The 18,803-nt window shown below is 45.2% G+C and overlaps 4 protein-coding genes across 4 annotated transcripts in view; 2 read left to right on the plus strand and 2 right to left on the minus strand.

Annotated features, from left to right (window-relative positions):
• Positions 1-84: 84 nt before the first annotated feature.
• Positions 85-2,860, minus strand: LOC144098636 (mitochondrial potassium channel-like). The gene is made up of 3 exons (XM_077631425.1): positions 2,428-2,860; positions 2,095-2,241; positions 85-1,541 (listed from the first exon to the last, which is right to left on the minus strand). The coding sequence occupies exons 1-3, from the start codon at positions 2,623-2,625 to the stop codon at positions 786-788; spliced, it is 1,101 nt and encodes a 366-aa protein (XP_077487551.1). The 5' UTR covers positions 2,626-2,860; the 3' UTR covers positions 85-785.
• A 386-nt stretch (positions 2,861-3,246) lies between these two features.
• LOC144098638 (pre-rRNA 2'-O-ribose RNA methyltransferase FTSJ3) lies at positions 3,247-5,973 on the plus strand. The gene has a single exon (XM_077631427.1). It carries the CDS (start codon positions 3,327-3,329, stop codon positions 5,748-5,750), a length of 2,424 nt encoding a protein of 807 aa, XP_077487553.1. The 5' UTR covers positions 3,247-3,326; the 3' UTR covers positions 5,751-5,973.
• Positions 5,974-10,107: 4,134 nt separating this feature from the next.
• LOC144098639 (uncharacterized) lies at positions 10,108-16,973 on the minus strand. The gene is made up of 2 exons (XM_077631428.1): positions 15,557-16,973; positions 10,108-11,289 (listed from the first exon to the last, which is right to left on the minus strand). The coding sequence occupies exons 1-2, from the start codon at positions 16,735-16,737 to the stop codon at positions 10,137-10,139; spliced, it is 2,334 nt and encodes a 777-aa protein (XP_077487554.1). The 5' UTR covers positions 16,738-16,973; the 3' UTR covers positions 10,108-10,136.
• Positions 16,974-17,351: 378 nt separating this feature from the next.
• The window catches only part of LOC144097016 (tetratricopeptide repeat protein 27-like), a 2,676-nt gene continuing 1,224 nt past the window's right edge, over positions 17,352-18,803 (plus strand). The window contains exon 1 of the mRNA XM_077629810.1: positions 17,352-18,801. Coding sequence (XP_077485936.1) covers positions 17,483-18,801 — 1,319 coding nt within the window. The 5' untranslated portion in view covers positions 17,352-17,482. The remainder of the gene's footprint in view (positions 18,802-18,803) is intronic.

Below are 18,803 nucleotides of genomic sequence, written 5' to 3' on the forward strand. Positions count from 1 at the left end.
TACCTTTCGCACATCCCTAGTTGTTAGTTATCAATTCATTGTAGCATGGCAGCTGCAAGAAACTGCTGCTACAGTTCACAAGGGTATGCAAATGATTGCTGTAAAAGGATGCAGCATTTATTCCAAGAAAAATGGGCAGCAAATGCGAGGCAAATAAGTTCCCTTAAAATATAACCTTCGTTGCACTCCTGCTGCCATTACCTCATATAAATAATTATCTAATGTTTATCATCGTTGAGAGAAGTTGATCTATAGATTAAACCAGTTTTCAAATAATACATGTGCACAAAAATGGACTCTATATCTAAAAACTACTCTCGTTCTTATACAATGTAGCATTGAGCAGGTGTACAATTAGGCAACAAAGAGTAATGAGATTTAAGGAAGGAAGCACATTCTGCAATACACTCAGCTTCATTGATCAACGAAACACCAGGCTAAAGCATGTGTGTGCCACCTAGCAGGCACAGAAGCTGCACGGTGGGAACTAGACTATCCACAGCCACTCACAAGAACTACGGCAGATTAGACTGATGCTGCTATCACACAGTCCATGTACACATCAAACTGGTCTCTCCACTGCTCTTCACAGGAACTATGGAGCTGATAACGCTTTCACAAAGCGGTCAACACTACCATGCTTGAAAGCAGCCTTCCTATTTAATGAAATCAACTCACTGCCAACTCATTGTTTCAAAGCAAAATTGGTCCGCTGAATGCAATGGCAGCGCCAAGCAGTCACTTGTCAATGTAGATGCCGTAGGCTTAAAAAGTAGTTCTCTTTATCAAGAGCCCTTGAAGAAAGCAGCCAACAATGGGACAGTCACCGCAAGCGCACCGTATACTAGTGCCACCATTGCAAGTGAGTTAATCTTCATCTTCCACTCCAACTGTCTCTGCGAGTCTGCCACTATATCTTTCACATCTTCACCAATATACACTGCAGCGCGCTTGTAGTCTCCTTCGGCCTCTTCCAAAGCCCTCTCAGCAGCTAGCAGGGCCTTGATCTCTTTTGTCTCCCTCTCCAGAAGCTGTCGCTGCTCTTTCACCAGTAGTACCACTTCCCGCATCCGAAGTTCAAGTTCTGAGTCAGGTGCAGCCTTGTCTTCAGCTTTAGTCATAGCCACGGGCAGCACAGCTACACTGGCCACACGGTCCGTAGCAGCGACTACTGGTGCAGCACCAAGCAGTTGCCTGATATCGCCCACAAATTCTACGATCTGGTCTCTGTGTCGTTTGAATTCATCCGAGAGGCTGTAGACCAAGCGCTGCACTTCGGGCTGGCTGGATGATCGTTCCACGAGGTCCCTGAGTTGATTCAGCCGAATCCTGTTGTTGATCGTGGCGCCAACGATGCCAATGACGGCACCACAAACGGAGCCAATGATGGACCAGTACTTTGTGCGCTCTCCTTGGGCACGCTCTTTCTCGTGACTCTCGCGAAGTGCCAGGGAAAGAGATGCAAAGTAGTCCCTCTCTGCCTTTTCCAAATTCTTGAATTGCTCAAGCAAGGAGCGCTCTTCTTTGATGACGGCATGCTCCTGTGAAGAAGTGAAGTGGAGAACTAAGCGGGCAACTACCAAAAATGCGGCATGCAATTTTTTTATAAAGTGAACATATTACGAGCTCTCTACCATATGTTTTAGCACAATTATTGTATAGAGGTTTAATGTCCTGAAGCTGCACACTGGCTTTGAGGAACACCTTAGTGAGTGGGTCAGGATTATTTCTGACCACCTGGGGTTCTTTAACGTGCACTGGCATTGCACAGTACATGGCCACGTCTTGCACAGAGGCTTATTTCTCATGATAACTGTGTGCTATGCTAAGCTCTCCTAAAATCCAGTCTTATCCCATGCTTGCCATTGTTATTAATATATCTGCTTCACCAAAAAGCCTGCACAATTAAATACTGTCACATTAACTGAAGTTTGGGATATATGATCGTGCAGTCAACCTCGTAGCGACTGGCTTGTGAGAGTCAGTTTTTGAAGGTCATGTCTTCAATGTAAAGCTGTGGTGGGGTTTCTTCGAGCCTTCGTAGCTGCAAATCTACACACGACTGCATCTGTCAAAATAAACAAGCAGACGTACCTGGGTTATCAGGCTAAGGTAGCGATCTTCACCCCTGTGAGTTTTGTCCAGCTCTGCGTGAATTTCCTTCAGCTGGCTTTGAAGCTGCAAAATTCGTTGTTGCTTCTCCCGGCGTTGTTCTTGAGTCGTCACAAACTTCTGTTCGGCCTAGCAAAGCAAAAACACACAAGCTTGCATAATGCCATTCAATAAGCTGAAATTGAATCACTGAGAACCACATACAGACAACATCCCCAGACAAACAAAACCACACGCGAGCAACACGTTCCGATGCAGGTAGGACAGTTTCTACCACGACAGAAATTCAGAGCTATGCACACACTGGTAACTTACCTCCAACACCTTGGTTTGCGCTGCCTTCACTTCGGTAAGCCCGACAACGTCTTCGTACACGCGGAATATGTTGAACACTTTCGCGGCTAGTGGATGAGTGTGTTGACACCTCTGAAGCAGTAATAGTGGAGCGTACTGCGGCGAACGCAGAGAGCTGCACAGTCTTTGCGAGAAGGGAAGAAACTTTATGGGCGACATCTTTCGAGCTGCCTAACGTGGAAGTACTGACTGATAAATATTCGACGACTGTTTCTCACAAACTACGCTGAGTGATGACACATAATGGCCATCACAGAATAAGTCTCTTAACTGACAGAGCAAGGAACGGCTGGTTTTAAATCAATATTCACAATTTCAATCGGCCATGAGGTTCTTATATACTTCTCCGCACAGCACCTTTTACGCTGGATGGATGAATACGGCTGAACCCTTTAAATCGGGCGGTGGCTCAAGCCACCTCCTGTCTTGCTTTTAGCCACCAATCATATAACCTTCGCTTGGTTACCTCTACCCGCTTAAAATCTACTTTCACTTTACTATCCTTAAACCCCAATGCTTTGGGTAAATCAGCCCCGCTGCTTTCCACTGTAGGGTGAAGCCCTTTACAGACGCTCTTTTACGGCCGGCACGCCGGCACACGGGCACACCCTGCTTTATCGTACGCTCTAAAAGCGCGCGTAGAAAAAAAAAACCATGGTTATATCAATTATTTTAATACGCCAGACTTGCATTTAAAAAAAAAACTGAGTGAACAGTGCACATTTTTTTTTATTTTCGTCAGAAGTTTGAAAAGCTTGACACGTAGCCAACACCAGCCTGAAACGAAGTCAAGGCTGTTCGACTGCGTCAGCGTCGCATACATTCGCGCACGTGGGAAGTCTCGCTGTGTGCGTACGAAAATGGGGAAGAAAACGAAGACAGGAAAGCAGCGCAGGGACAAGTTTTACCATTTGGCCAAGGAGACAGGATTTCGATCCAGAGCGGCGTTCAAGCTCATCCAGCTCAACCGCAAGTTCGAGTTCCTGCAGCGGTCTCGCGTACTGATCGATCTCTGCGCAGCTCCCGGAGGATGGCTTCAGGTTGCTCAAAAGTACATGCCAGTGTCCAGCGTCATTATTGGCGTCGATCTTGTGCCCATCAAGCCCATTCCCAATGTCATTGGGATCCAGGACGACATCACCTCTGGCAGCTGCCGCACGAAACTCAAGAAGGAACTGAAGACATGGAAGGCCGACATAGTACTCAATGACGGTGCGCCGAACGTTGGTAAGAGTTGGGTTCACGATGCTTACGGTCAGAATGTGCTCACGCTCCATGCAGTCAAGCTGGCTACCGAGTTCCTCAACAAGGGAGGTTGGTTCATCACCAAAGTGTTTCGTTCCAAGGACTATCAAGCCTTGATGTGGGTGCTGAAGAAGCTCTTCAAGAAGATTTCTGCTACCAAGCCGCAGGCGTCGCGTCACGAGTCCGCAGAAATATTCGTTGTCTGTCAGTCATACATTGCGCCCGACAAGATCGACCCTAGGTTCCTGGATCCGGCCCACCTTTTCAGCGATGTCGACACTGGTGAGGTGAACAAGCTGAACCCGGCGCATCCCGAGAAGCAGAAGCCAAAGGCCGAGGGTTACCCCGAAAACGATTACACCCTGTATCATACGGTGGCGGTAATGGAATTCCTCAAGTGCGAAAACCATCTCGAAGTGCTGGGCCAGTGCAGCGAGATAGTGATCGATGATAAAGAGGTGCTGGCTCATCCACTCACGACGCAGGAAATCAAAGAGTGTTGCAAGGACATAAAGGTTCTGGGACGCGGGGACATAAAGAACCTCTTGACGTGGCGGAAGAAGTTGAAGGTCTGGCTCGAAGAAAAGAGCAAGAAGGAAAGTGGGGAAACTGAAGAAGCAGGTCTGGAGGAAGTTGAAGAAGATGACCCAGATGATGAGGAGCTTCAGCTGCTGAAGCATGCTGAGGAAATGTCAGCTGAACGTGCCAAGGAGTTGAAGAAGAAAAAGAAAAAAGTAATGAAACAGAGGAAGAAATTGAGAGATCGCATGAATTTGCAGATGGTCCTGAAGAATGACCAAGCCATTGTAGAAGAAGATCTGGAGCTATTCAAGCTCAAGGCCATCAAGAATGAGAAACAGCTGTCAAGTGTAGGTGAAGTTGATGTTGCTGCACTTGACCCTTTGCAGCCTCTCGAAGATGATGATGAGGATCCTGACCATCGCAGAAAGCTTGTTTCCTACAAGAAGAATGCCCTCAACGAAGATTGGTATGCCGAAGAAGAGAGGGGGAATGATGGCAAAGAAAGTGAAGACTCTGATGACGACGAGCACGAAGAATTAGAATTTGAGAGCGAAGTTGAAGGAGATGCTGATGACGGAGAAAGTGACGGTGTAGAAGACAATGTGCCTGAGGATGATGAGAACCCATTGGTGGTTGATGTTGCATATGGCAGTCTTAAAAACAAGCGAAAGGAAATGGGAAAAATGTGGTTTGAAAAAGAGGTTTTTGCTGACATGGATGATGAAGAAGAACTGTTAGAGCTGGAGATGATGTCAGAGGGAAAAGAAAAAAACAAGGGGGCACCTTCAAAGGTATCTGAAGGAAAGCAGAAAATAAGTAACTCAAGAGAAGCAGTGAAAAAGGTTAAATTTGCAGATGCTGTCGAGACGGATGCTACTACTAAAGGTGTGACAGTTCCAAGTGGTGGGTCAAAGAAGACAAGGAGCACAACAAAAGCCAGTGATGAGCCCCCGAAAAAGAAACAGAAAAGAGTGAAGTTGGATCCAGAAGGATTAGCTATTGGCACTATGATGATTCAGTCACAAAAAGCAAAACGCGACATCATTGATTCTGGGTATAACAGGTATACTTTCAATGATGATGACCTGCCAAAGTGGTTTGTAGAGGAGGAAAAGAAGCATAGTAAAAAGTTGATGCCTGAAACTGCTGAAATGGTTGCGGAGTACAGGGCACAAATGAAGGCTGTTAATGCACGGCCCATCAAGAAGGTAGCAGAAGCAAAGGCTCGAAAGAAGTTGCGTGCTGCACGAAAGCTTGAGAAGGCCCGAAAGAGGGCTGAAACTATCACAGAGAAGCTAGACATGACTGATGCTGAAAAGGCGCAGCAGATACGAGCCATCTACAAGAAGGTCCTAGGCAAGAAAGACGACAAGAAGGTGACGTATCTCGTGGCCAAAAAAGCTTCTGGACGCAAAGTGCGGCGACCTCCTGGGGTCAAGGGCCGCTTCAAGGTGGTTGATCCGCGCATGAAGAAGGACTTGCGAAAGAAAAAGGCTGAAATGAGTAAAAAGCGGTAGCGCTGCACTTAAGTGTTATAAAACAGATCAGTGCAGGCTGAGAGATATGCTCGAATCTGTGAAGTGTACAAATGCGCCAACGAACTGTACTAGCTGACCCCAAGGTGTCAGATTTTTATGCCTATAACGTGTTGGTTGACTTTTCGTGGTTGTGCATAACCGTCATGCAAAAAGCAGAGCTGTATAAAAATAAAAAAAAAATAGACAATTGTCTTGTTGCAGAATTTTGTCCCTTCTGCAAACTTTTGCTGTTGGCGGTTTCTTTGAGCCTTCAGTAAAACGGTGTGCAACAGTTCTAAGTTTTAGGAATCCCATGTCCACTTTATCATTGCTCACATTAGCTGTGGCATAGCTGCATAGTAGTGAATGAGTCGTAAACCATTAACATCCAGTGGGGGCAATATTTGAAACATTTTTTAAGAAATTAACTTACAGCCATTCTTGCAAACTTTGTGAAGTAATGAAGCTGAAAGCGCATGGAATTCGTACACATGTACTAAGCTTATAAACTTTTCCAATAAGGGCTCCCTGGACATTTCCATATATCTCACCAGACTGTTGTGTGTACCTGTTGTGTGTAGAACTAGTTTGCAACAGTCTAGAGAGGAGACGTTTTAACAGCTCCCTTCCCCAATAAAAAGTTTTAAAGGATGCTCACATTCTGGCATGGGCTGCACAACGTGCGGGTGCAACAGGATGTGATGCGAGATCACACCCACCTATTAAACCCATTTTAGGAAATTATCCCAATACCAAGGAGATTTGTTTCAACTGATTTCATGCTGCCATTATACTGGTCTTAAAAATAAGCCCATGTTAAAATTATGCAGACCTAGGCCAAACAACTCCTGTGTCCATTTTGAAACAGCGCAACAAAGACGGGACGTGGAAACTGAGGTGTAAAGGTGTCTTTACACCTCAGTTTCCACGTCCCGTCTTTGTTGCGCTGTTTCAAAATGGATACGTACCAACTTGCCCAAATTTCTGCTTTACTTCTGCTTTAACTCCTGTGTTCTTTCAAAACCTCAAAAATTTATGAACAAAGCATACATTTCGCACCAGCTTGCTCATTGCAGAAAAAGCTTTTCGCACCCCCCCCCCCCCCCCCCCTCCCTGTGTTTAGTGCTTGACTGCTGATATACCGTTAAACCCAACACAACTATTGACAGAGCGAACACCATTATTAAAGGGTCCCCTGACAAGCCCTTCAATTTTCCTTGTTTTTAGGGCTTTCTCTCCTCTCAGTGTTGCTAGTGGTCTAGAATCTACGGCATGCACTCGCGCATCACTGCTCATGCAACACATCAAGCATTCTCCTTGCATAAGTTTGGCCATCCACACTGCGTAATTCTGAGTCTTTGACTATGTCTCCTTCAAAACATGTCTATGCTGCACTTGTAAATGCGTTCTGCCTCTTAGGTGACGATGCTGGCCAATAATGGTGACTTATTTCTGTGGTGCCTGATACAACATGCCATATACTAATGAAGCGAAAAAGTGGCAAGTGCTTAAACATATGCACAGAGATTTCACAGAGGAATATCGGAAGCCATTAATGTACAGCAAAGCTTGAGAATGCAGAACCTCTTGCTTCTCTTTGCTGATATCTACCCAGTAAGCCCTTTTTGTCTTTTTTCACTGCAACCTTGCCCTCCTTCACTGTACTTATATCATAGCTGATAACTCTGGGTGTCTAAGGGTATGGTTTTGTTCCAGTCACAACTTTTGCAGGTTAAGTTCTTGCATTAACATTAAATCCTGTAGCTATCAAAGGAAAAGTATGCAGTTGTTCAGCAGGCACGTGCTGTATGGTGACTAAGATCTGCTTTGTAATTTAACAGGACTGCAGCACGAAAGGCCTGCGATCAAACGTTTTGTCTTGACCGAAATGGTCGCTTCTGTGTAACACGCACACCAGAAAAAGAAGCAAAGCACACATGCGAGCATGGTTACAGCAAGTCTGTATTAAGTGTAAGATTTGCATCGAAGCATTGAAAAATGCAGTGCCTTCGTTTGTGTCATGCTGCTTCCATAGCACATTTTCCCCGACTTTGCTGACTTGAGGGCAGTTCTCATACCACCTCCATCACTTTTACAGGTGCCTCAATTTTGATGATTTCCTATTTTTCTGCCATTCCCTGTAGGAAAGTGTCCTGAATGCCCTTCCTTTGCATTCAATGCACAAAACAAACCTCTTCTCTCATAGTTTGGTAGAGCATTTTGACTGACCTGACAAATGTCCTTTTGGAGTTGTCCATAAATCTGCTCCTGTAACAATCAATTTGTAGGTCTTTCACCTACCAATTCAAAAACAAAGTTCTGTATCACTGAGGCAAAATGCCATTGAACAATTAGTGAGGAACATCAATCACGTTGGTCATACAAATTTCAACCCATGTCTACAGACTGCTTCATACTGAGCACATTTATTGCTTTCAAGAATGAATGAATGCAGCCTTTATTGCAAGGGAGGGATGGCTCTCGGCCACTGTTGCGGAATTAGGAAGGATGGGGGTATATGTGCAGAGGCAACTTGTAGTAGGTAGTAGGTCATAGCCTTCAGAGCTGCGCATTGCAAGTCAGTCGACCCCTTTTACACTACTCGAAGCAGGCTGCTCTCACTACTGTATGCCAAATTGGCATGTTGTGCTGCGGTGCTTGATTGTATCTTGTCTAATAGGGTGGCCATGTCGTGTGGTACGTGCTGAATTTTGTGTTTCCCTCGTAAGAAAGATGGACAAGTCCACATAAGATGTTGCAAATCTGCTCTAGTGTTTTTGGCAGTGGTTGAATCTTTTGTGCAAAGGTGTTTCATGTCAGGCAAGAGACCACTTGTGGAGTATGTAAGCGGTGTATGCTACATTTGCAATGGCTTTGTTTATGATCTCTTGTGGCCGAGTTAGCTCTTCCTTGAAGTCAAGCACTGGCGCTGCTGTCCCCTCTTTTAACCGATGCCTGCTGTCTGCTTTTATTCTGGTGAGAACGTAAAGCATCAGTGCCCTTCCAGGGCAGCCTTCGTTGAACAGTTTTTGGTAGAGATTTTATCTACCGGGTTCGGCAGGAAGTTGAGGTTATATTTGTACCACAATAGCGCTAGTTGGTTCGATTCCATGCTTGCAGGACTCGGCCCACAAAAACAAAGCACAAGAATAAGGACGACAGGACGGAGCACTGTCCTATTGTCCTTTTTGTTCTTGTGCTTAGCTTTTGTTTTAAGAGACATAATGAGCATTGCCTTGTAGGTATAAGTGCCTTTCCTGCCTTAAAGGCCTTTTGAGCATCAAAATTTGTTCTGCTTTCATATAAGATAATAGACTCTACAGTAGAAGAAATACAAGTGTTGCTATTGAGCAATTAAGCTGTACATATTCTTAAGCACTGTCTCTCACATACTGAAACTAACCTCTGACAGCAAAATTCCTTTTTAGCATTCATACCTGGAAGGGGAGGCATAGCTTCACACATAGCTTTATGGCACCGCTGCTGATGCACCATCTCTACATAATTACATATATTATTTTTATGCCACTGCTGTCATGTGATGTGCTATCTCACTATGCCACTGTAATAGCAGTGTTTTAGTACCTTGAAATGCCCGCTCCGCTCCCATAACCTGCTCGCTCTGGATACATAATGTATGGTAAGGAAAGAGTTAAACTTCTGGGAAACAGCAGGTGCCATTGCAGTCTCTGGTAAAAGGGAGACAGGGTAGGCCGGGAGGAAATGTGAGTACTTTTTGTTCAAATCTATAATGCTCATCATGGTACAAAAAACTCTGCCTTTAACATTTTGAAAGCATCATCATAACTGCTTGATATATGTGACATGCCCGTTTATTTTTATAGTGAAAACTTAGTGATTGCATTACTGTGAGCCCGGGTGCACTCAAAATTTGCAAATTTTAATAGGGTAGCTTATGGCTTGGTTCTGTGAAAATTTTAGCACCTTGTGAGGTTACTTGCCAGATTCATCTAAACGATATTGACATTATACTGACATCTGCAGGAGATCGAAGCCATATGCTGGAATACGAAGAAAATACAAAGAGGTTCCATCTGTCAGGAAACAGATAAACCTCTAACCCCTGCCACACTCTGCCTGCAGTGTTTGTTTCTTTCCTCTTCTGATAGATGGAATAACAATACCTGCATGGAGAAATTTGTTCATGGTTAAGAGTTATTGCAGGAGACTGGGAATTTTGCATACACAGACAAACTAAACAAATAATGACATCAGATGACTTACTGGACAAGATACACCTCAAAATGCCACCTCTATTCAAAACCTGAATACAGATGTGCAGGCGATTTAGAGAGGGAAAGCGTTTGTACCTGCTTTTACAAAAGGTGTCCCAACATGAATAAAATATTGACAACCTTGGAGCTTTTATTGGTCGTCTATGTTACACATCTCTTTTGCAGGTCTCTTTTCAAATTTCTTGACCTTCACAAAGCACACTCCATGCTGAGCTACCTGTGTATCTTCATCCACTGACCCTTCCAACAGGACAACAAACAAAGATGCCTTCTTGCAATCATAATAAATTTTGCTGAGAAGTTTGTCAACTTCTGCGGCCTTTTCCTCAGTGAGCTGTCCACTGCTGTCCTGTGTCTCAAGTCCAGCCATGACAACCAGATTTGTCTGCATCAGAGACCTTACATGCTTCGCAGCCTCAGCATTTCCACTCACTTCAGTGTGTGGTGTGGCTTTCAGCACAAACTTTGGGAATCTGCCAAGCACTTCCTTAGTGCCGACCAGGTGAGATGACGTTTTGTATTCCCTCTTGCCGAGGTAGTAGAACAGGTTGCTTACAGCACCCCGGAACTCTGTCTTGAGCTGTCCACGACATTTGGAGAACACTGATGATTTCAGCTTAGCTGCGTTTTTCTTTCCCGACGGCTCTTGCTGTTCGGTTAGTGCGTTACTGGCCTGGAAATAATCTGGCTCTTTCTCATCGTAAACATAAACTTCTAAGGGCTTCGTAAGGTCATGCTCTTCGTACGCTTTTGCCATGAGTTCCTCTTGCATGTCCCGAAGAACTGCATCTCCAAAGAAGAGGCCCTGTTTCAGCCTATGCTTTACAAGGCGAAGACTTGCTGTGGCATCCTCTGCCGAGCAGTGGCCATCGTCACCTGTCTGAATTTCTTCGCCAAGGAAAGTGCTTGTGAGTACTTTAAGCTTAGTCTTGATGTGCCGGTTTCCTGATATGTTGAAGATGACACTAGAGTCAATCACATATGGATGTATCATGTTCAAGGCATGGAGATCACAGTTGAGAGATTGCCCCACGAGAATTGCATCGGCTGGCAGAAGGTCAGATATTGCTCTCTGGACATCCTCTATGCGTGTCCACACAGGGTCCAGCATCTCTTTTGTGATGCCACTGAACTGTGTGAGGTAATTGATTATGCGATTCCGAGGTTTGACCAATTCATCAAGCAGCACTCTTTCATCTTCGTCAACCATTGTGACCCGAGTGAGTTCATTCAACCTGGCTGTTGTGAGGCACATCTCACAGTCGATTGCATACATGCGAGACCTGCAATGAGACGAAAGTATCATAGTTACTGACTGCCATGATTAAGCATGCATGCAGTTTGGCTACTGTAATCATCATTATCATCATGCAAGCCAGTAAGTCCAGCACGAAAGACTCCTACCAGTCTAATTAGCCCCATGCTGTGGCAACAATGAGCACTTTATTTCAACTAACTTCTGAACCTCATTCCCATATACGATCCTCTGCTGCCTTCGATGAAAATGCAGATCAGGCCATCTTTAGTCTCCAGTTTTCTTTCTTATGGTCTAAATCTGCCATACTTACTTGTCTGTGATACATTTACTCTCCCAACACTTCAAGCACCTCACTACCTATAATAAACTAATCCAGTCAAAGCAGAAAGCTGGGCTATCTGGTGGTTCATTTTTTTTGTATAAGGAATACCACTTCAGATGCGGAATAAGAAAGAGAAGACAAAACATGTATAAAAAAAATGCTAATACCTTGAAGGGTGCTGAGGACTAGTTTTCCTCACATCCACATTTAATACTACCTATGCTACATGCCTGTAAATATCTCCAGTCTTTGCCTGCAACTCATTCCCCGAGTTAATCAGCTGGACATGCCAGTGACTCCGATTGCTAAGGTATTCCTTGTGAACTTTTTGCCTGAACTTTCCATTATAATGCTGTGAATAATTCTTGCTGAAAGACAGTGAATAGTAACAGTGCTTGTCCGTAACAACATTCTATGGCATATATTTTCCACACTCCGGCTATGATCCACACAGACATGGTTCATGCAGTCCATGTTGATACTTTCTAATTCTGAAGTATGATCCCTTGGCTCACTGGTCATGTAATGACTGCTCATGCTTCAACTGAATCAAACACTTTTTTCACACAGTTTTCAAACACTTTTTGCACAGGGACTCATCCTGTGCAATTTATCACAGATCTCCTCTGTCAGCTAAGCCGTCTTATCCAAATTATAAATAATGACATCCGTTTTTGTTTTTTGCTAAGTGCGACCGATTTCTGCCTATGTTTAGTTTACTTCTTGCTGCTCTCAGGTTGTCTTGGTGCACTAATGCTACCTCAATCTAAATCTACCTGAAACAGTTTAATTCCGCTTGCCACTTGACCTCCACTTACCAATTTTTACAGTTGTGTTAGTTGGTTCTGCGACATGGCTCTTAGTTTCTACGGACTGTGCCCCAACTCGCAAGTTGGTTGCACTGCTGTAAAGCTGCGGCTATCTAAGCCAATCAGAACGGCATGCACTATAAACTTTGTTCCTCTGTGCCCCTTTCCCTGCAACTGGTGGCTCCATTCCAACGAAAGAAAGAGCACGAGTGTCCAACTGCTGTACACAGCAGACATGGCCAACATGGTAGACACCATGCTTACGAATGGTGGCACACCACTTTGCAGCAGGCCTCTGCACTGCTGTGCTCATGTAGACTTTCTCTGCTAATTTAATACGATAGCAAGGCGGGCGAGTTGGTGATATATATTTGAAAATATACAGCGCGGAAAACGGGGACACAGCGCTTGTCCTGTGTTTTCTACCCTAAAGTCCCCGTTTTCTGCGCTGTATATTTTCAAATCTGCTAATTTATCCAGTGAATAAAATGCTCACTGTACTTTCAAAACATCAGCCACAACTACCTTTTCAATTACTGCAATAAATGTTTGAAGAATAGTCACAACAGTGCTCAAATATTTAAGAAACTATTTGTTCTCTTCCTTGGCCCTGGCAGGACGAGATAGCTCTAGCTATCACAGTGCTGCAAACAACTTGTGAGATGAAGTATAACTACCCTGCCTGCTCCTTAAAATACAGTCAATATTATTTTGGTCACACTGGCTTTTGCTACTTCTGAGTTATGCTTAGCTTTCTTTGCTGAAGTGGAAAACATGTGTTAAAGTGAAAACTTGGACTTCTTCACATTTTACTTTGCTACTTCTCAGTGTCTTTTGCTTGCTCCCTCATCAAGCTGGGGCAAATTTTATGACTTGCGACCTTATGGTCACGCCTATCCTCTTTACATTCTGCACCACACCACAATCAGTGCAAATGAACTGCATTTAATTTTTAACATGTTCTGACTTTTTCGTGCGCATTAACTGTTTCTGTGCTTACCAAAACAACATCCATAACTCAGAGATTGCTCCTTTTTTGCAAATTATAAAAAAACAGACTTGTATTATTCCCAGAGTGTATGCCATAGCTTCTAATTGCCAAGAAACTAATCGGTGGTCTTATTTCTTCCCTGATTTTATGCTTGACTTCTTTACTGATAATTTGACTTCTTTACAGAACTACTCAACTGTCCCATCATCACAACCTGATGTTCGTGCATGCGTGTGCATTATCTTCAGTTTGAACCTTTCTTAAACGTATTGCATTAACTCCTCCCATTTCATCAATGTCGAAGAATTTGCTGATGCTCTTCGCTAAATGAGGAACCCTTCTTCGTAAAGTGCCACGCCGGATAGATGTAACAGAAGGCGTGCAAGTTCTTTCGCAGCACGCATGCTCCCACCAATGAGTACAAGGACAGTGCTCCCACTAGTGTAAATAATACTTGCTCTAGCAATATGAATTGATTTTATAGCAAGATGTAGACAGCAAAGGCTCCGTTAACTTATTCTGATAATGATCAAGCTTTGATTATAGCTACTTTCAAGAAAAAGAATGCACAATGGGCTCTACAGCTCTAATATGCCATGCCCTCAGGTGACCGTGCTGAGTATTTTTCAATGCAAAAGGCCAACAAACTGCACTTTTCAAACAAATCCAAAGTGGCAAAGGAACAACGCACACCAATAGCATGGGGTGGTGACAGCCACATTTCATTGCAGTTTCACAAACAATCCATTTTGGAAATATGTGCGTGTTTATGTGCTTAGGGACCAAGTGCAACAAGTTGATGAACCTATGAGCAACATGCTTGGGTCCACATGTCAAAATCAAGGAAATGTAGAGTAGCAGGGAATATGCTTGCATGGTCCAATATGAGGTTGCCGGTTCCTCAAAAAAAAGCATTTTAAACACAAAGCATACTATACAAGCGGTTCTTGCCCCTAAATGACCTCATACAACATTGTGACTGTCAAATGGCGCGACCTTCTACAACAAAACAGGGACACTGGACACCACAACAAGTTGCTTTTAAACCTATCATTGACCCCCTTTCCCTGCTCCCAGATAACCTCCAAATTGCCCTATTCAAAAAAAGTTGCATCCGATACCAATCCAGTCAGACATTCCATTTGCGTTACCAATCATGTCCATCCTATTGATTCGAAGATCGTATACACAGACGCATCATAAACTCACGTTGCAGCAGCTGCTTCGTCCTTACACTGATCCGTCTCCAACAGCCACCCTAGAGATTTTCCCGATAATCAACAGTACTCACGACCTCTCCCTAGCACCCTGTAACCCTTCAGGATATACCGTATAAAGCAATTCAATGCAGGCTATACAGGCAATTCATTTGGGTCGGATTCCTGCACAACTGCGGGATGACCTACAAACAGCTCTCACCAAACTATATCCCCACACTGTCACAGTGAGGTGGATTGCTAATCAGGCTGAAATCCCAGGCAATGAGGCGGTTCATCGCCTTGCCCATGAACTGCAACACCGGAATTCTCCGACCTTATCCACCCACGTGGGACACTACTGTCAACAACAAACTAGAAATAAATATTCACTATGACAACATAAGAGATACTATTCATACACTTCCTGTACCAGAAAAATCTCTCACCAGCACTCAACTACACATTCTTCGATGCATACACTTAAATGCACTCCTTATTCCTGCCCGTTCTTATCTCTACCATATCCGACACTCCCCCCTTGCCCGAACTGTCCTGAACCATATGCTAATTTGGAACATTGCCTTTTTTCCTGTCTCGTTGCCATTCAGTCCCCTTTTCCCATACCATTCTCTCTCAACGTGGCAAGCTTGGCTAGCCTCAGACCGGCTGACGGTCCAGCTGGCCTTGGTTACCCTGCCACAAGACATTTTTGACGCTTAATATTTCGCTAAAATAATGTCTTCTCTTGCTCAAAGCATTTTATGGTTTTTCGTCTTTTGAGTAGCGAGAAGGGCTATAGCTTTTCTTTCAGAATCAACATGCCCAAACCAGCACAGAATCGTGCCCTTGTATTTCAATGTAAAAGCTTTTAAAGAATTCCTAATAATTTCAGCTCCTTCATTAACGGCTTGCGTAGCTCCATAAAGTTTTGCCACGAATGTACCAACCAGCACAATACACATCATACTTACCCATCGTGCACTGGCAGATAACGCTCCTTCGTATACACATAGTGCTGTGTGTTGTTTGCTCTGACCAGCGGATAGCCTTCCATTATCATCTGCACTGGACTTAGAAGAAACATAGTACGTGGCACAATGTCAACACAACTGCTGCCACCATGCTGGTTCGTCAATGCATCTGGTGCAGGAGGAAGTTTGGGAAGCTCATTGCTACCAGCCAACAGTGCCTTCGTATCTTTGACTTGCTTAACATGCGTCTTGGATTCTACAGCCGCCGGTTTACACTGGACTGGAGGCTCGGAAGCTGCGGCATCGCCGCTCTTGAGCGCGTTTGGTCTGGATGGAGCTGCTGATCCTTCGGCATCGCCGCCAGTGTCCGCGTCGCTGGGCCGGACAACGGGCACGAATGCGCCGTAGCACCTGAACACAGCGCCCTTCGCTTCGGCGGCTTGCAGAGAGCCGAATACACACCGCAGTTTTTGACCACTCCTGAAGCTGATCGGCACCTGTGTCAGCTCAGACTCGGTCGTGGCACCGTACTTGGCAGACGGAACAACGCGCACACCGCCGTCGGGGAAGATGTTGCGTAGCTCGGGAAAGCGTTCAACATTCTCAGCGAGGCTGTCTGCAGACAGGCCTTTCACTACGACTACGACCATGTGGCTGGTCTTGGCGTGTCGAAGGTATCGACACCAGCGTGTCAAGATTGGGGTCTCTTGGCCCAACAGTGACACGAGCAGCAAAGCCTGGATGTCCTGCATGTAAACGGCGGTCTTGTCTTCTTCAGCTCCGTCGGCATCAGTGCCGCCAGCGCCACGGTCGATGTCTGGCCACGACCAAGCAGCTTTGTAGCCGTCGTCGGTCATGTAGAACTTCGGCATTTCCTTCCACGCATCGGTGAAAGGCCGTCTCCTGGCCCGCAGAGTCACCAGTTCCTCGCCGATCGTCTTGGCTGCCGCTGGTGCGACGGACGCCGTCTCCTCAACGTGCATATCTTCGTGCGCGCTCCTGTCCGCTGAACATGGTCGGTTCCTTTTCGGTGCATTGGACGGGTCCGAGTTGGCGGGCACCGACTTATGTTCGCATAAATGCAAGAACGCTTCAATCTTTCTTTTCTTAGACTCCATACGCTTCATTTTCTTAGAACTGAAACCGATCTTTTTTTCGCTTGCGCCGTTGACACTCGCCATAGTCACGTTGTACCGCTCGAAGAGCTCAGAAGCACGTGGACGACTTCTGTTGCTCCGCTCATGAAGTTCAAACAGGCTTACGGTTCGTGACAGAGTTGCATGTAGATTCACGAATGAATGCCGGCATTAGACCAACACGGCACGCCAAAAGCTATACTTTGCAGCGTGTTTCGCGCACTAGCTGAGGTCAATGCGTGGCGACATCAACGCTGTCTAGAACGCTGTTCTGCTGCTGCTTTCAGGTGGTTCCTGCAAGTTTTCAGCACCACAAGACATTGTCAATGTATGCAGACGCCGCGCAAATTCCGCCGCTTCGTAATATAATTAGTTCAAATGTTTAAGCACTAATAATAAAGTCTATTGCTACATATCGAACCATTATATAAATTAATGAACAGTTACTACTTTAGCGTTTTACTTTCGTTTGAACATTTAGGTTTTTAATTTAATAAATAAGTTTTTATTGCTTTAAGCATGAAATTTTTAGAATGCTGACATAGTCCATTTTCACACAAATAAGTTATTAAAGATGTCAAAGAAAAATCGGGTGACATTTGTGGCATTTTGACACCGCTAGCCGATATCGAGGCCGGTTCCGGATCCATGCCGATCCACGTGACGCCGTCACGCCGTAGCCCCGTAGCCATGTGCTCTATGCGTGGTTAACGTGAACACGCCAACTCTGCGTAGTTAAGCCGTTCTTGACTACATTTACCTGAAAACTACGTCGCAAGCCAAATAAGCTATGGAACTTCTCAAGCAAATCGAGCTCGCTGTTGTCCTTGGCCGAGACTTCTCCGACGAGCTCCAAGATGTGTGTGATGCGTCTGCAGAGGAGGACGACGTCAATTTCTTGAGATTTCTCGGGGATTGCTTTATACGAGGTGACTATATAAGCGTGTTTGCAGAAGATCGGACAAAGAATGTGCTAAGTGTATCGTCCTATGCTAGTTGTTTCAGCGACATAATTGAGAAATGCAAGAAATACGCCGAAGGCGGTAGCCTGAGCCGGCATCTGACAGTGCTTCTAATCGGCGTGTCTGCCCTGAAGCTGTTCATGCAGTGCAACTGGACAGGGCCAGCGGCAGACGTTGCGAATGACGTTTTTCCCAACGCAGAGTCTGAGGAATGTCAGCGCGCGTGCCTCAAAGCGCTCGAAGTAAGCGGGGAGCCTCCGTACCACTTGATCGAACAACCCACATTCCTTATTATTGCCAAGGCAGTGCTTGTGCGATGCAGAGAAGCTTTGCAAAGTTGCTGGACAGCTGACTGGTGGTCATGGAGATGCACGTACGTTCATCAACTGATCATGCTGGATCGATCTCACGAACTGTACGACGAGATCTGCCAGCGAATCGCCGACGTCGAAAGCAAGTTGCCGTCAAATGGTGTTGGATACGAGCAGAGAAGGCTCACGATGGTGTTCTGTACAGAAGCAGCTGTATCTTACGTGCACTACTTTGAAGTGAAGAATAGCCGTTCTTACCTGGAGAAGGCGAAAAGCGTATCAAACCTCGAGTTTCGACTAACTGGCGCACTTGGTAAGAGAACATACCACCAAGAAAATGAGCTTCCGCAGTTGCTGCTTGACGTGCGCCATAAAGATGGCGGTGACGGCGTTAGTACTCCGTCGCCAACAGAGCCAAACCATTTCCCCAGAAATGTGCCACTCAAAGATGATACTGTCATGAATGAGATAAAGTTTAGTGCTGAAGCGCCAACTGACGTTTTCTTGACACCCGAGGAGAGCTGCCTGCTTCTGGCAGTGTGCGTTTTGAGCAAGAGCATTAGTGCACCAGATGCTCTCAGGGATGAGGAAATCATGGCATACATAGAGCGAACGCTCTCAGTGCCAACTGCTTGGTCAGTCCAATTTAGTGCGCTGTTTCAGCGGTGCCGACTGGAATTCAAAAGTACCCGACGAGTTGAGCGATCGATGACTCAACTGCAGTGTCTAGTTGATGCTGTTAAATCCTCTGAGCCCGGTGTTGCTCTTAGGCAAGTTCTCTTCTTTAGTGTTGCTATGCCATCAATCTGGGAAGTTGAGAAACAGCTTGGGAACCTGT

This window comes from Amblyomma americanum, chromosome 7, assembly GCF_052857255.1.
Source record: "Amblyomma americanum isolate KBUSLIRL-KWMA chromosome 7, ASM5285725v1, whole genome shotgun sequence".
Taxonomy (NCBI): Eukaryota; Metazoa; Arthropoda; class Arachnida; order Ixodida; family Ixodidae; genus Amblyomma; species Amblyomma americanum.

Excerpts from the sequence above, each read along its gene's own strand:
- LOC144098638 (XM_077631427.1), top strand. The coding sequence starts at position 3,327 with ATGGGGAAGAAAACGAAGACAGGAAAGCAGCGCAGGGACAAGTTTTAC.
- LOC144098636 (XM_077631425.1), bottom strand. The coding sequence starts at position 2,625 with ATGTCGCCCATAAAGTTTCTTCCCTTCTCGCAAAGACTGTGCAGCTCT. Across the intron at positions 2,242-2,427 it reads CGCAAACCAAGGTGTTGGAG|GCCGAACAGAAGTTTGTGAC; the intron begins GTAAGTTACCAG and ends TTGCTTTGCTAG. Across the intron at positions 1,542-2,094 it reads ACCTTAGCCTGATAACCCAG|GAGCATGCCGTCATCAAAGA; the intron begins GTACGTCTGCTT and ends ACTTCTTCACAG.
- LOC144098639 (XM_077631428.1), bottom strand. The coding sequence starts at position 16,737 with ATGGCGAGTGTCAACGGCGCAAGCGAAAAAAAGATCGGTTTCAGTTCT. Across the intron at positions 11,290-15,556 it reads TATCTGCCAGTGCACGATGG|GTCTCGCATGTATGCAATCG; the intron begins GTAAGTATGATG and ends GTCTCATTGCAG.